General features: G+C 41.0%; 2 protein-coding genes across 2 annotated transcripts; one reads left to right on the top strand and one right to left on the bottom strand.

Moving 5' to 3' along the window:
• Window positions 1–1,815: 1,815 nt before the first annotated feature.
• Window positions 1,816–5,309, bottom strand: LOC311109027 (tetraspanin-13-like). The gene is made up of 6 exons (XM_084151810.1): window positions 5,121–5,309; window positions 4,238–4,405; window positions 3,489–3,569; window positions 3,110–3,223; window positions 2,884–2,997; window positions 1,816–2,098 (listed from the first exon to the last, which is right to left on the bottom strand). The coding sequence occupies exons 1-6, from the start codon at window positions 5,181–5,183 to the stop codon at window positions 2,024–2,026; spliced, it is 615 nt and encodes a 204-aa protein (XP_084007936.1). The 5' UTR covers window positions 5,184–5,309; the 3' UTR covers window positions 1,816–2,023.
• Window positions 5,310–6,282: 973 nt separating this feature from the next.
• LOC311125659 (ankyrin repeat and MYND domain-containing protein 2-like) lies at window positions 6,283–11,875 on the top strand. Its single transcript, XM_084158425.1, has 10 exons — window positions 6,283–6,460; window positions 6,934–6,998; window positions 7,388–7,526; window positions 7,653–7,751; window positions 7,966–8,126; window positions 8,497–8,711; window positions 9,016–9,151; window positions 9,547–9,675; window positions 9,861–9,990; window positions 10,229–11,875. Exons 1-10 carry the CDS (start codon window positions 6,394–6,396, stop codon window positions 10,369–10,371), a joined length of 1,284 nt encoding a protein of 427 aa, XP_084014551.1. The 5' UTR covers window positions 6,283–6,393; the 3' UTR covers window positions 10,372–11,875.
• Window positions 11,876–14,758: the final 2,883 nt, after the last annotated feature.

Genomic DNA, 14,758 nt, shown 5'->3' with positions numbered 1-14,758 from the left:
GACTTAACTGTAACATCACCCTAAAAAAGTTATATAAGAATGAGGTTTGTGCAATAGGCCTAATACATTATCACAGCGTAGTGGCTATATGCCTGGCCTGCCAATATTGTTCTTCTCGGTGATCTTCAGGTCGGAGGTCTAGAAAGATGCCAGAGTTTCTGTCTTGGATGACGGTTCAAAACTAACTTTCACAGTCGGATCTCGTTTTTATCAGAGTTCCCAGTTGCATTGAACTCGGAGATTTCCAAGTTCCCGGTTGTTCCTATGACCATAGAAAGTGAAATATTCCTCGATATAAAAAATAGACACGAGCTGCTAATAATAAAAACGCAGGGCTGTAGATACACTTGGCTACCCATTCATTACAGCTGCAGGGAGAAGCGCGTTTTCTAATAGTGTTGAATAGAAAGTGTAGACTGTGCTGAATAAAAAACGTTGTGGCTGAGGTAGTGGAAGCTCTGTAGCCACGGTGATTTGAGCGATCCGATTGGTCAGCATAGTACGCTTACTCGATTTAGCCACAGATCTCCCGTCAGCTGGGGTTTCAGACAAATAAAAGGGGAACACTTTGCTTACCCGGTGCGCAAGGCTTCTGAATCAAGTGCACCTACCGTCATCAGCGGGGGAAAAATGAGCTCAAACCTTTATCACAGCTTTTAGCGTTGTCTTTTTTACAGAAATGTTTGGTGATCGACAATGAATGCCTCGAAGATCGACCAGTTGACAACGGTCATTTGCATGGTGAAAAATGTCATCACTGACAACTAGTTGCACTTTACACTAGCAACACATTACTATCACAGAACAGCTCACATACTTGTTCCACATGTACAACGTCGATCATTCAAATATAAGAGCCAGTTTGTTTAGCTTTGCTTCAACTGATTGTGTTAAGCTTGATTGATTTCCGTATGGTGATGCCTTCATGAACAGGTTGGGCAGCCTATAGAAGAATTGAAGGGAATCCACAGTTGGTTCCTGGTTCCTATCCTGGTTGGAAAGGCAGGAATGTAGCCAAGGCGTGATTAACATATTCTTACTGGGTCATAAGACTGCATTGCAACTCACTGTGCTCTGTAACTTAAGTAGATCTCAGATTGGGTTGGACAAATGAGGCAAGGCAAGTTTCTATTCAAACCCCAATGTTCACTGGAGAACAGTAAAACTAGTGTGATTCGGAGGAAGCATTGAAGTCACACTACCCTATTTCCCTTGAAAAATTAATCAGCAGTAACATTTCTTCATGAAGCTCATTTTGAGAATTGTACTTTTGGTTGTGACATTGTCACAGTGTGAGTGATAATAGCCTACACTATATGTTTAGAAATGGGTTGCAATATGAACGGATACCAAATCAGTGAGTAATGCTTGATGCTTTCAGTTCTCAGATGAATAGAACAATATAGCCTAATTGTTCAGAAAAATACCAAAAAGCTTAATGTCTGGATTGGTACATGTCCTGTGAAGTGATCAACTCTAGCTAAACTTTAGTAGAGCTGAATCTGAATAAAAGGATGAATCTGTCAGCATCCGTGTGACATCTAATACCCTCCCATACACTGCAACAAAGACAGCATTGTGTAGGTACCCAAAGAATGCCAGACACCTAACCACAAAACATTTCTCTCTGCCTTTACCCTCTGTCTGTGCTCTGTTTGCATAAGGTGTGCATGGTTGGTGTATGACATTTGCTCACGACTCCGATCAATGACCTCAGTCAGATTAAACCTTAAAGTAACTGCTCTCAATTTCAGTGTCCGTCACTGCTTCACCAGGAAAGCAGTTTGGTTGCTTCATAATCACTCAAGTTTCAAATTGATTGGAATTGTTTGTTTTCAATGACTTTGACCAAAAAAAAGTCAATAGTATTAGTTATATCAACACAGTTATATTATCACAGTAATGGAAATATCTGAATAGGAAACATTATAAAATCGTAATATAAGTCACACATGATCTCCAAAGTACAAAAATCTAAATACAAATCCATGACAGTGCAACGTTGGGTTTATGAACAGGCTAGTTACAGAAAGGCACTAGAGTTTGGACGGGAATCCTTCTGATTTCTGTATATGTGCGTTAGCCACACTCCCAGGATCTGAAATGAGACAGAAAAAATGTGGCTTAATATGTGATTAAATTAATCCTAAAGCGCAATATACACTTAGTGTACAAAACATTAGGAACACCTTCCTAATATTCAGTCGCACCCCCTTTTGCCCTCAGAAAAGCCTGAATTTTTCAGGGCATGGATTCTACAAGGTGTCAAGCGTTCTATAGGGATGCTGGCCCATGTTGACTCCAATGCATCCCACAGTTGTGCCAAGTTGGCTGGATGGCCTGTGGGTGGTTGACCATTCTTGATAACCACGGGAAACTGTTGAGCGTGAAAACCCCAGCAGAGTAGCAGTTCTTGAGACTCAAACCGGTGCACCTGGCACCTATTACCATACACTGTTCAAAGGCACTTAAATATATAATGGCACACATACACAATCAATGTCTCAATGCTTAAAAATCCTTCTTTACCCCGTCTCCTCCCCTTCACCCACACTGATTGAAGTGGATTTAACAAGTGACATTAATAAGGGATCATAGCTTTCACCTGGTCAGTCTATCATAGAAAGAGCAGGTGTTCCTAATGTTTTGTACACTCAGTGTAGATATCCATAGATTTAGAATTGTTGAATTAATTCCTGAAGCCAAAGCCAAAATCAAGTCTAAAATGTAGAGTGTATGGATGACATAATATAAAAATGCAGACAGTAAAATTCTCTGTTTTCAGTGCCAATTTACATAGGAATCCCACAGCCTTTACTATGTTACACAGCAAATTCCACCCATTGTCAGTGCATTGCTATGAGGCTACAGCAGGTTGCTAACCTCTGTGAAGCTGAAGAAGCATCCAATCCCACCCACAAAGCGTAAAACCTCCTCGGCATGACTTTGGATGATTGGAGCACAAGGGTTGCAGGATAATGGGTTGGAGAAACAGTCCTGTAGTGTGAGGAAGTAAGTGGAGAGGACAGAATTTAAGTCATGTGTCCATCACTCAAGATACTGACAAACATGTTCCTGGTTTTTACTGATAACAAGCCAGCGTCTTTACCGCATCACAGGTGCCATTATAGTTCGGATGGGAGAAGCCACAGCAGTTTAGAGTTTTCTCCACATCCTTCTGAGTGGCCTCTGACTTGTTCCAGCCCACCTCTAGGAGTTCATTCTACAGTGAGGGAAATGGATGAGGAGGTGCATGGAGAAATGAGGCTCTGGTCACAGAATTCAATCAACATGTCATCAATCAGTGCTTCTTTGAGATCAACTGGAAATCATTCACACTTTCCATTTATGTTGTGCATTAGCCATTTGTCAAAGGTCTAATACAGGACATAGAAGGAAAGTGTGAATGATTTCCAGTATTTATTTAAGGTGTTCTACAGATTAAGTGGTCATGAGTCACATTATACATATAATATATCGTCACGTACCTGCTGCTCTTTATTGATAGCCAGACATGCGGCAGACACTGACAGCTGCACCATGAACACCAGGAACAGGATAATCATGTACTGAGGCCAACTAAGGAAGCTCACGTGACATTCTGGAAACAAACTAGGCAACACTAGGCTGTGTATTTGAGAGAGAATTGTTCATTAAGTGAGAAAATATAAGTTATTAAGAGTAGTCTGTGTAGAGCAGTTAAAAACACATTGAGACTAAGATCCTCTAGCATACAGCAGTCCTCAGCGTTTGTTCCCTTAGGAAAAAAGATTGCAGTCAGAATCAGAGTGCAGTATAACTACAGTATGCTGCAAATACTGCATCCAAAATAACCGTTTTTCTTTACTGCAGTTAGAGTGCAGTATAACTGCAGTACACTACAGTTATTATGCAATTACTGCGTCCACAATACCACAGTCAACTGCAGTTACTGCACTTTTACTGCAGTTTCAAAACTGCAATATTTTCTTTGTAAGGGTTTCAATATATCTTGTGTTGTAGTAATTTGTATTCACTTGACTTTGTAATGATATGTGACATGAATAGAACCCATTAAAGACACACAAAACCAACCCTGTGCAATCATATCACATGATGGTGATGACAAGTGAATGGATCTAGGATCAGCTTCCCTTGCCCCAATCCTAATCTTAACCATTAGTTGGGAAAATGCAAAAAAACTGACCCAAATTCAGTGTCTAGGGGCAACTTCACCCTACTCCTAATTGAAGGATACAAAGAACAGCAGGACCTGGTGGTGCTTCAGGGCTCCACAGAGGCCCACGAAGGCTACGAATAACAGAAAGATGCCCACGCCAATGACTCCAGCCACCACCCGAAAACTGGAGACCAGGCCAAACCACTTCCCCCAAGCAGCTACTCCAATCAGCAGCAAGCTCACCATCTGAAGACCAAGTACAATACAAAGTGATGACAGAAGTCCACTGGGAACGGAAAAGCACTCAAAAGGACACTTCATGCTAATTTCTTTGACATATTTAGGCTACCACCTTCAGCTTGATTATTTATTTATTTATTAAAGTCTGTTTAGACTGAAGTTACATTAAATAAATACATACATTGAATACATAATACAAGATTTATTAAGACATTTAGGAAGTATCACATATTTAGTATTTTGATTATATTATACATTAATTGCAAGAATTGTATGACGATAATTTATCACACTATACAGATATGGTTTAGACCAGCGGTTCCCAACCTTTTTCGGTTACTGTACCACCAACTAAATTTTACCCTGCCCAGAGTACCCCTGAAATAATCCCATAAATGCATTTTACCAGTAGGCCTATAGTATCATGAGGCTTCTTAAGTACCCCCAGTGGATAGGCCAAGTGCCCCCAGGGGTCATAGTACCCCTGGTTGGGAACCAATAGTTTAGACTTCGCATTAACTGAGAGACACTCTCGCAACTGTTTGGAATGTTGCCTACTTTCATTTTGATAGGAGTCACAACGACTTAATTTGCATGATAGCCTTCTTGCCCTGGCTATATCATTCTTGACTAGAATCATGCTGGCTTTTGCACTTTCATTAATAGCCTTTCATCAAAAACAATTCGGTTCCATATGGAAACATCTATGCGTGGTACTTACAACATAAAGTATGTTCAGCGCGCATAAGGAATTCTTGGTGCAAACAAATCCTCCGCAAACCATTGTCGATCTTCGTTTTTTATCCTCTCGCACAAAGCAATTCTCAGACTCAAATGTATCCAAATTGGAAAACGAATAAATCTTATCATAGAATGACAAACAGTGTCTGGGGCGTTTTACAGGTGGGCAGGATTCGAAGGAGGGACAAGTCCAGGGATATAGGTTTGCAACTTACCTGATTGGTCGTCTTGAAATGATGCAAACATCGCAAAAAAAAAATTTGTGACGGCTGAGCGGAGTGATTATCCAAGTGTTATTTTAATCACCAGATACTGTGTATGTTGAGGTTTACTAGGACTAGGCTACACTCGTAAGACATTTCACATGAAATATTCCCTTACGAAAAAAAGACGGCAGTCAGAGTGCAGTATCCAAAAATAACATTTTTTTTACTGCAGTAATTTTGCAGTGTAACTGCAGTGAGTGCAGTATAACTGCAGTTCAACTTCTGCAATTGCTGCTCCAAAATACCACTGCACTTTTACTGCAGTTTCAAAACAGCAATCTTTTTTTGTAAGCGTTTAACCTACAATGATGAGGAAAAATAATTTTTAAACAATGGGCGCATATAATGACTGATTATGACACTAATGTATCTCTAACCTTTATCCTCTAATTCGGACATTGATAAACAACACTATTGCTTTTCAATAAAACACCTTAAAATGTATTATTCAAGTTATGAAAGTGTGCTCATGCTTATGGACAAATGTGATGAATTATACCCCACTCAAATATAATCTAAAACATATTGAAGAAAACTGAGACTGCTAGAGCAACAATATATCAAATATGTACAGTCCAAATGCTTCAACGTATTAAGAATGAACTTTCTAGACTTCCGTGGAACTGCTAACAAATGTTGAAAAAGAGGGGAGTTTGGGCTTTGAAAGCGGTTCGTATTATGATAAATAATTAAGGTGTTGACATTTTGTATACTGCAATAATATCTATGCATATTATTTACTTTCTCTGTTAATATCTTCAATTGAAAAGTAAAAAGTTGAATGAATTAATATTAATTTCAATGCCTACCCCTGTACTGTACAACGTGGTACAGTCTGAACACCAGTTTAACCCCAGCAGCTAGCTAGCAAGCTTTAGAATGAAAGCCAAACAACGTGACAGTCTATAATTTAGTGTCACTCATAATTATCCATATTTGTCTTGTTTCATTGACAGATTTTTTTGTTTACACACAATTCTAGCCAATATGTCAGCGCCGAAGAAGGGAGATCTATCTTCCACCGAGAGGGAATTATTCGTAGTTATTGCTGCAGGTAAAGCCTCTTTACTTTAATGCTAACGCTAGCTAGCTAGACAGTACGCTTGCTACTGTAGTCTAGATAAGATATGAGATTGCTGTACCACTTCACATTAGCTAGTATGTAATGTAATGTGTTAAATTATGTTGCTAATGATGGTGGCTATATGGCTAATTTGATAGCTCAATCCAGCAAGTTGTATTGCCCTGTAAACTTGCTAACTGCTGTAGCTAGCTGGCCAAGCTAGTACCACAGATAGTTATAAAAATCTCAAACTCTGCTAGTACTGTACAGGACTACTAGACGTTATGTTAGCTAGCTAGCCAGTTCATGAAATTGCTAATACCGTTTTCTAGACAAGACAACTGTTGGTTGTTTCAAGCCTTGGTTAGCTGGAGGCAGTGTTCCTAGCTTCCAATGCAATACAATCGCTTGAAGGTATAGCATGCATGTACAAGTAATGATTGACCTTTGATGCTTTTTCTCAGGAAATGTTCAAGAAGCCTCAAGATTATTGGGTTGCAAGGATGTCAGAGTCAACTGTTTGGATGAGGTAAAGGCAGAAATGGTTTCGATTTTTCAACGATCAAGAATGTCTCTTTTGTTATCGATATCAGTTTTGAAGTTATGGATTTATGCTCTTCATAATTTGTCTGCAAACTGGACAGTAAGGAAACCACAGGCAGCATATCTCTTTTTGTTTAATAATATTGCCTATGTCTGCTCATCAAGTGGCAGGCAGTGCAGTCCAGTCCAGGCACTCCACAGCTTAGCAAAGGCTAATTTCCGCTATTTCATTGCCTTTATTGTGCATTCTACCATGCTGTACAATGGGAAATATCTTTGTGTAGATTTAATTCAGCATCATTTGTCTGTAATAAGCTACTTAAATTATGTATATCTACAACATATACAACTTGCAGTTCTGTTTCTCCTCCTCAGAATGGGATGACTCCCCTCATGCACGCTGCATACAAGGGCAAGGCGGACATGTGCAAGCTGCTACTGCAACATGGGGCAGATGTGAACTGCAATGAACACGAGCATGGTTACACCGCACTGATGTTCGCTGGGCTATCCGGTAAGCACATTTTCTCACAGTTAAATTGCTGAGAAAGGATATCCCTGTTTAGATTAGGGGGCCCCGTGGTGAATTCATTGATTTGACTGTGTGCAGTAACTTTTTTCTCCCCGCGTTGCCATATAGGTAAGACTGATATCACCTGGATGATGTTAGATGCAGGAGCGGAGACAGATGTGGTCAACTCCGTCGGGCGAACAGCATCTCAGATGGCTGCGTTTGTCGGTATGTACAGTAAGGATATCACATATAATAGGAAGTATATGTGACATCTGTGACATAGAATAAACTTGAATGACTCCATATTGGCACTGCCCTTTATTCTGGTCATGTTCATTAGGGCACATTCTGTTTGGAGCCTTATGAATGCAACCTCTGTCACAGTGAGACATTGGAACTTGTTTCTTACCCAGGTGTATCTCCTCTCTCCTCTCCCCAGGGCAGCATGACTGTGTGACGGTGATCAACAACTTCTTCTCGCGGGCCAGGCTGGAGTACTACACCAAACCCCAGGGGCTGGAGAAGGAGCCCAAGCTGCCCCCCAAACTGGCAGGGCCCCTCCACAAGATTATCATGAGCACCAACCTCAACCCCGTCAAGGTAAAAGACCACCACCGCTGTCTCTGGGTCACAATACGGAATTGTGGTTTTGGAGTGAGATATTAAGTGATCCATATTTGATCAAAATAATGACCAGACAACTCAGACCACCAAGGATATCAGGCAAAAAAAAGAAAGCAGACTTATTCAGACTAAAGCCACGTTTTTTGGAGAACTGTAAAAGGCAAAACACAAAGACAGTCACCACCAATATAACCCTATCCGTGCGTTATGTCACCTTTTATAAAGCATAGCTTTTTGGGGAATAGTGGGTTATGTGACTTTTGGCAATGCATCCTACATAGGGAGCGATTATGTTACCCTTTTATAGAGTATGACACCCCCCCCCCCCCTCCTCTGTCTCTCCCAGATGGTTCTTCTGGTGAAGGAGAACCCAGTGCTGGCCGAGGCGGAGGCCCTGGAGAAGTGCCGGCGGGTGATGGAGCTGATCTGTGAGAAGTGTGTGAAGCAGCAGGACATGAACGAGGTGCTGGCCATGAAGATGCACTACATTAGCTGTGTGCTGCAGAAGTGTGGCTCCTTCCTCAAGGAGCGCGACGACAAGCTGGAAGGACTCATCAAGAGGTGGGTGAGGGGTTTGGATTGTATGGGCTGGTTTCCCAGACATATGAACATGTAAATACATATGGGGCTGGTTTCCCGGACACTATTGTTTTCTATTTATAGATATTTTTTTATTAAACTGGACTGACAGAGGATGTCAATGCAAAAAGTCGGAAAGATAAGGAAGAAATTGCTATGAAATGCATATATCTGGCTTCACTGATGATGTGTAGAAATACTCTGACACACTAAATCTGTTTTTGATTGTTATATATACTGTATTGCAATGCATATAACCCCAGATGTCATTGCTGTCCCCATGCAGCTTGTTGAAGGGCCGGGACAGTGACGGCTTCCCGCTGTTCCAGGAGAAGTTCATCAGAGAGTGCATCCGCAAGTTCCCCTACTGCGACGCCACACTGCTGCAGCAGCTGGTCCGAAGTATCGCTCCTGTGGAGATCGTGAGTCTTCAATCAAACCATAAAGCCCCTTTTCCATTAATAGTTGTCACAAAGTGCTTTTACAGTCATGCTCTCTCTTGTGATGTCTGTCTGTGTATTTAATAATGACTGATTTTGCAACGTCAGTTTGAGTGAAACTCCACTTGTAATAGTTTCCTGTTTTGGGCTTAATAACCTTTTAACCTTTTATACTGTTAGGGCCGGTTTCCCGGACAATGATTAAGCTTAGTCCTGGACTAAAAAGCATGCTCAATAAAGAATTCCCATTTAAAATAGCTTTTTAGTTCAATATTAGGCTTAATCTGTGACCCTTAGTGTCATTTTCAATTGTTTGTACTGTATATCTTGTGTATATTTTGAATTTCTCTCCCATTTCCCCTTTCTGTCCTGGTCAGGGTAACGATCCTACAGCCATCTCAGTTTTGACCCAGGCTATCACAGGACAGGTGGGCTTCATGGACGCAGAGTTCTGTACCACCTGTGGGGAGAAGGGAGCAGAGAAGAGATGCTCCATTTGTAAAATGGTAGGCACAATGCCATTTTCTCACAATAACTCATATCAATATAGTAAAATGCTATATTCATATATCCACTGTCATCATTCATAGAACTGCAATAGCAATGGTCAATCTGTCACTATGTGTCCTTGCATCCGATGCATGGGCCTCTGTTCTTGCCCCGCACATGCAACGTTTTTGTGTTCCTATAGGTGATATACTGTGCCCCAGCCTGCCAGAAAATGCACTGGTTCACCCATAAGAAGGTCTGCAAGCAGCTTCAGGAGCAGAGAGAAAAGCACGAGGCAGAGTCAGCCAAGCTGATGGAGCGACAGAGGAAAGGTATTGGAGAAATATTCTTGGACTGTACATTTTCATGTGTCACCTCTTGTGTAATTTGTATATGTTTCGTTGTAATTTTAAGTGACCAAGGATTACATTATACATTAAACATTGGTTACGAAAGGATGCTTGGTTTTGAATAGGATGCTTCAAAAGTGGTAGTTAGCTTAAATAGTCTTTCCATTGCGTTGTGATACGAGGCGTCATGTTAACAGTTTGTTCCTTATGTGTTTCTCAGAGCAGAGCCAGGCGGTAGAGGAGGCGGCAGGCTCCATGCAGGACCTCTCAGTGGGACCCAATGAAGACTCTCCGTCTTCCCCCTCCGACAACCAAGCAGACCCCCCTAGTCCTGACTCCACCACTCCAGCCACAGAGAACTGAAGGGGGCCTGTAAGGGACGTTCAACACAGGTGCACAATGCCTATATACCCAGCTATCTCCCCTACTCCAGGTCTACACTGTTGTCCTAGAAGGTGTTAGGGAGGCCTGCCATGTAAGGCCCAACAGTTAACCTGGGGATGAAGTACGCAGGAGCTTCACACAAGCTTCAGGCCTGAACCGATGGGAAAGGATCCCTTATTTATTGATGATCTGACATTGTTTTCTACCAAAGCAACGCAGCACTATTGCACACAACGAAGAAAGGTTAGGGTCACGAATGTCTAAGCTTTTTTCCAGCATTCATATTCAATGTGAAATGTCTATGTAGACTAATATTATGTTGATGGTTTTTGTTCAAGAATAATGGAAAGTGCTTCAGGGAGTGTGATGTAAAGAAGTAGTAGTAGATTTAATCAATATTTTATTTGTTCATGTCCTTTTAAAACTAGTAATTCTGCGTCCAGTAATTGCCCTAGTTAAAAGATAAAGGACATCATATTTCCAAACATACAGTAAAGTGGCTTGAATTGGCCAAGAACAAAATGACTTTAAAGTTACTATAACCTCCTCCTGGAAAAGCAACTTGGCAAATCCCTCTAACAATTTTTCTGTTTTGTTGAATACTGATGTTTCAAAGATCTCAAATGACTAATTGCAATACAACAGAATAAACACCACTGTACTCTCTATGTGCTTTTGATGGTATGACAGATTAGACTAGCCTGGGTATCAGTCTGTTTGTGCCATCATGCCAATCCAGAGTTCCAGAGTTCTCTTGAGTTCATCCTGTGCTGTGTAACATTGAACTGGGGTGTTTGTTTGTTGTATAGTAGTAATGAGGAAACTGTGATTCTATTGACTGGTTTAGTTCAGCTAGAGCTCCCTCTACAGGCTCATACAGCATGACACAACAGTGGTATGACCTCCAGGCGTGAATCTCAATTGTATTTCCTCACATCCTCCTCCTCTTCTCAAAGCATATTGGAGCAGAAGATCTGAGGTTCCTCCCCTGGGATCTTCTCCAATGCGTTTTTAGAAGAAGCCAAGGAAAGAGGACATGCAGAATCTGTTAAATACAATTGAGAATCACCCCTTGTGTTGCTGGTGCTGTTATCTGAACATGACAGTGAGGATGTTGGCCCCTGGCTGGCTCCATTCCTTTGGTGGTGGGGATGGCCCTCCAGTCCACAGTGGAGAACTGCATGATAGATCTCTGCATGGTCCTGCGCACACTCGGATCTGCTGTCTCATCGAATGGGCTCCTGGACAGAGATAAGCATCACAGAGAAGCACATATAAATAGACGTTGGAAATGTGTAATATTTTAGGAGTCATACATTCAATTGTAACATTGTAGAACTTGTAACGAGATAGTCACCCATATCCCTTATTTGTGACTTATTTGAAACGTTGTCTTGAGCCATAGTGACCTATATCAAATTGATAGCATATCTCAATTTGCAAGTCAATATATTAAAAAAGCTGGTGAATTGCAATATAATGCAAATGCTTTTCTCCTTTGGTACAGTACTGTGTTTTACCGTGAGTAAGGTGTCGTCCCTCCCCATAGATGCCAGTCTCTCTGTTGGCAGGAGTCTCTGCCCGCCTGCCAAATGCCAGGGACTGGGGGACACAATGGTATTCTGTACTAAACAGCTGTAATGAACTGTTCCTCTCCTCCTGCTTCACCTGTCAACAGGGCATCACTTTAGGTTCAACAAGGATCCCAGACTCGACACAGCAATCTACTGTAACAGTTTCAGTAGTAAATTGCTTATTTTGCAATTTTTTGAATATGATTTCAATATTTGTTAACATACCTCTTCTATCCAATAACTGCACTGACGGCAAGTTATGGACCACATAGTGACGACATCCAGTCTTTTGTGAGAAGCGATTCAGGAAAAAAGCTGCAAAAGCAATTGGCAAACAAGCTCACATCTTCAATACTGTGTCAAATCAGTTTCTTCCTCACATAACCATGTCAAATGTGAGGGCCTTGGACTGCACAGTATCAGTGGAATCCCTATTCACTCACTAACAGTGTGGAGATGCTGCAAGTTCCTCAGCTCAGCCACGCAGTCCTCCAGCCTCTTCATCTGGTTGTTGTGCAGAAGAAGAATCCTAAGACAGGTTAGGTGTCCCAGGGGCCTGGGAATGGAAAACATATAGTAAAGACAGTAGCCTGGGTGCCAGCCTGTTTCTGCTCTCTTAACTCCATGTGGAATTTTCATGCCGAACTTGTCTTGACAATGACTGCAATGGAGTTGGCAAGAGCACAAACAGATCTGGGAACAGGCTATAAAGACAGGACAGGCATTTCTGCGCTTGAGGATGCGCTGAATATCATCGTGATGCAATTTGTTATAAGAAAAACCTTGCTAAAACACAGATCCACAGCAAGACAAACTCACACAGAAGAAATGCAATGCAATGTTATAGCATATGCTTAGGAAAACAAAGATAGTAATATTTACCTGAAATATATGTTATTTTATTATTTTGGAGGTAAAGTTCTGTCATGCAACAGTTAAGGGAATGGTAGGAGAGTTCGTTAATTTTAAACATTTACAGAACATTATGAATTGGAAATGGGAAATTATATTTTTCCATTCTTGGCTATTCTGTCATGAGCTGCCTAGTGTTAGTGTCACGCATTCCCACATTTAATATAACTGTACACAGTATCAATTATTTGTTTGTGATGTTGGCTACAGTACCTTGTTGTTATTCAGCCATAAGTATCTCAGCACGGAGAATCTTGACAAGTCTGGAATATTGACGAGTCCTCTATACTAAAATGTCGGTAATTTGCATAAAAGCATTTTATGTAACATAATACTGGCATATACTGACATGATTTATATTTTCCAACAAATTATAATTTACAGGTCACATCACATCTACAGCCTTGCAATGAATAGGGCCTCATTTGAAATTCTTAAGTTATACATTCCATAGTTAGAAGTTATGATAAGACTACTTTCTGGCAAGGTAAAGTTGACAGACTTCAATGTTCCTCCTGATTCCATTCTTCTGGAAAGCATCATCAATGTCCTGTAGGAATATGCAGTAACATTCTAAATATCATTACATCTTCAAAATATTTGAGCGATCTTTTAGGTAAGATAAATTAAGTATAGTAATTCAGACACAGACCTTCTCACAGGACAAACCAAACCAGACCAACCACCCTACTAGGTCTACCTGTAACCAGGAAACCCCTGTTTTTATTTTGAGTCATAACAAACAAAGAAATCTGTTCTCTTGCTCAGCCTCAGATTGCACAGGTTTCTGAAATGTATTTATTCCCATGCTATTTGGGTTTTTCTTGGACAGGAGGCAATAATTGATATATTTTGTTATATCGTGAGGCTAAACATAACATAACATTCATAACATGCCCCGTGTAGCTCAGTTGGTAGAGCATGGCGCTTGCAACGCCAGGGTTGTGGGTTCGTTTCCCACGGGGGGGCAGTATGAAAATGTATGCACTAACTGTAAGTCGCTCTGGATAAGAGCGTCTGCTAAATGACTTAAATGTAAAATGAGATGACATTATTACTCATGCTGCAATTAAATTCCTTCAATGATGGCAACAACTGGTCACTAGATGGCATACTATCTCTACCTTGTAGGTTGACAAAGGTTCAGAATGACATTGGTTTTCCCAACATTGCATGCTAGCAGCCTTGTCTCTTTCATTACGTTATCGTGGGCCTATTATTGAATTGTAGCCCAAGTTCACAATTCTATTCATCACAGTAAATTGAGATATTTCACAATTTGTACATAATTCATATCAATAATAATATACCATTGGGAAAATGAAATTAGTACCTTAAATCTGATGGCTAAGGGCAAACAAAGAACAGCTCTCACTCTCTCACTCAAATCCATTGTCTGCATTTATACAATGGGCTTCCTTGGGGATTCATAGTGAATTCTACGCTTCCATGAACTTTGTCTCTTGGCTTTGTTCCCATGTTATGCATTTCTTTTGTCACTCTCTAGTCCCCCCATCCCACCTCCTATTACCACATGAGGGTCCTTCCTGCTAATACAGGTGTGTGTGTGTGTGTGTGTGTGTGTGTGCATACATGTCTATTTGTGCTTGCAGGAACGTGTGTGGGATTGTATGCCTGTCCATTTGTTTCCCACAGGATTCTCTCACCCAATCTACTTCTATATGTCACTGTCTCCATGGTCTGGACACATAGAGAGGGGCTATCTCAGCTTTCTGCTCCTTTAGATGGGAGAAACATGACAGTGGCATATCATATGAACTTCTGCATCATTCACCCCATCACCTAAAGGACTGTAGATAGGAAAGCCATCCATGTACTACTAGTCTCCTGGGATAAAATTGTGGTATTGTCTTTATTTT

This window comes from Coregonus lavaretus (genome assembly GCF_964263955.1).
Source record: "Coregonus lavaretus genome assembly, chromosome: 3".
NCBI classification, from domain to species: domain Eukaryota; kingdom Metazoa; phylum Chordata; class Actinopteri; order Salmoniformes; family Salmonidae; genus Coregonus; species Coregonus lavaretus.
Note: the sequence above shows the minus strand (reverse complement) of the source record. Positions and strands in the feature narration are given on the sequence as shown.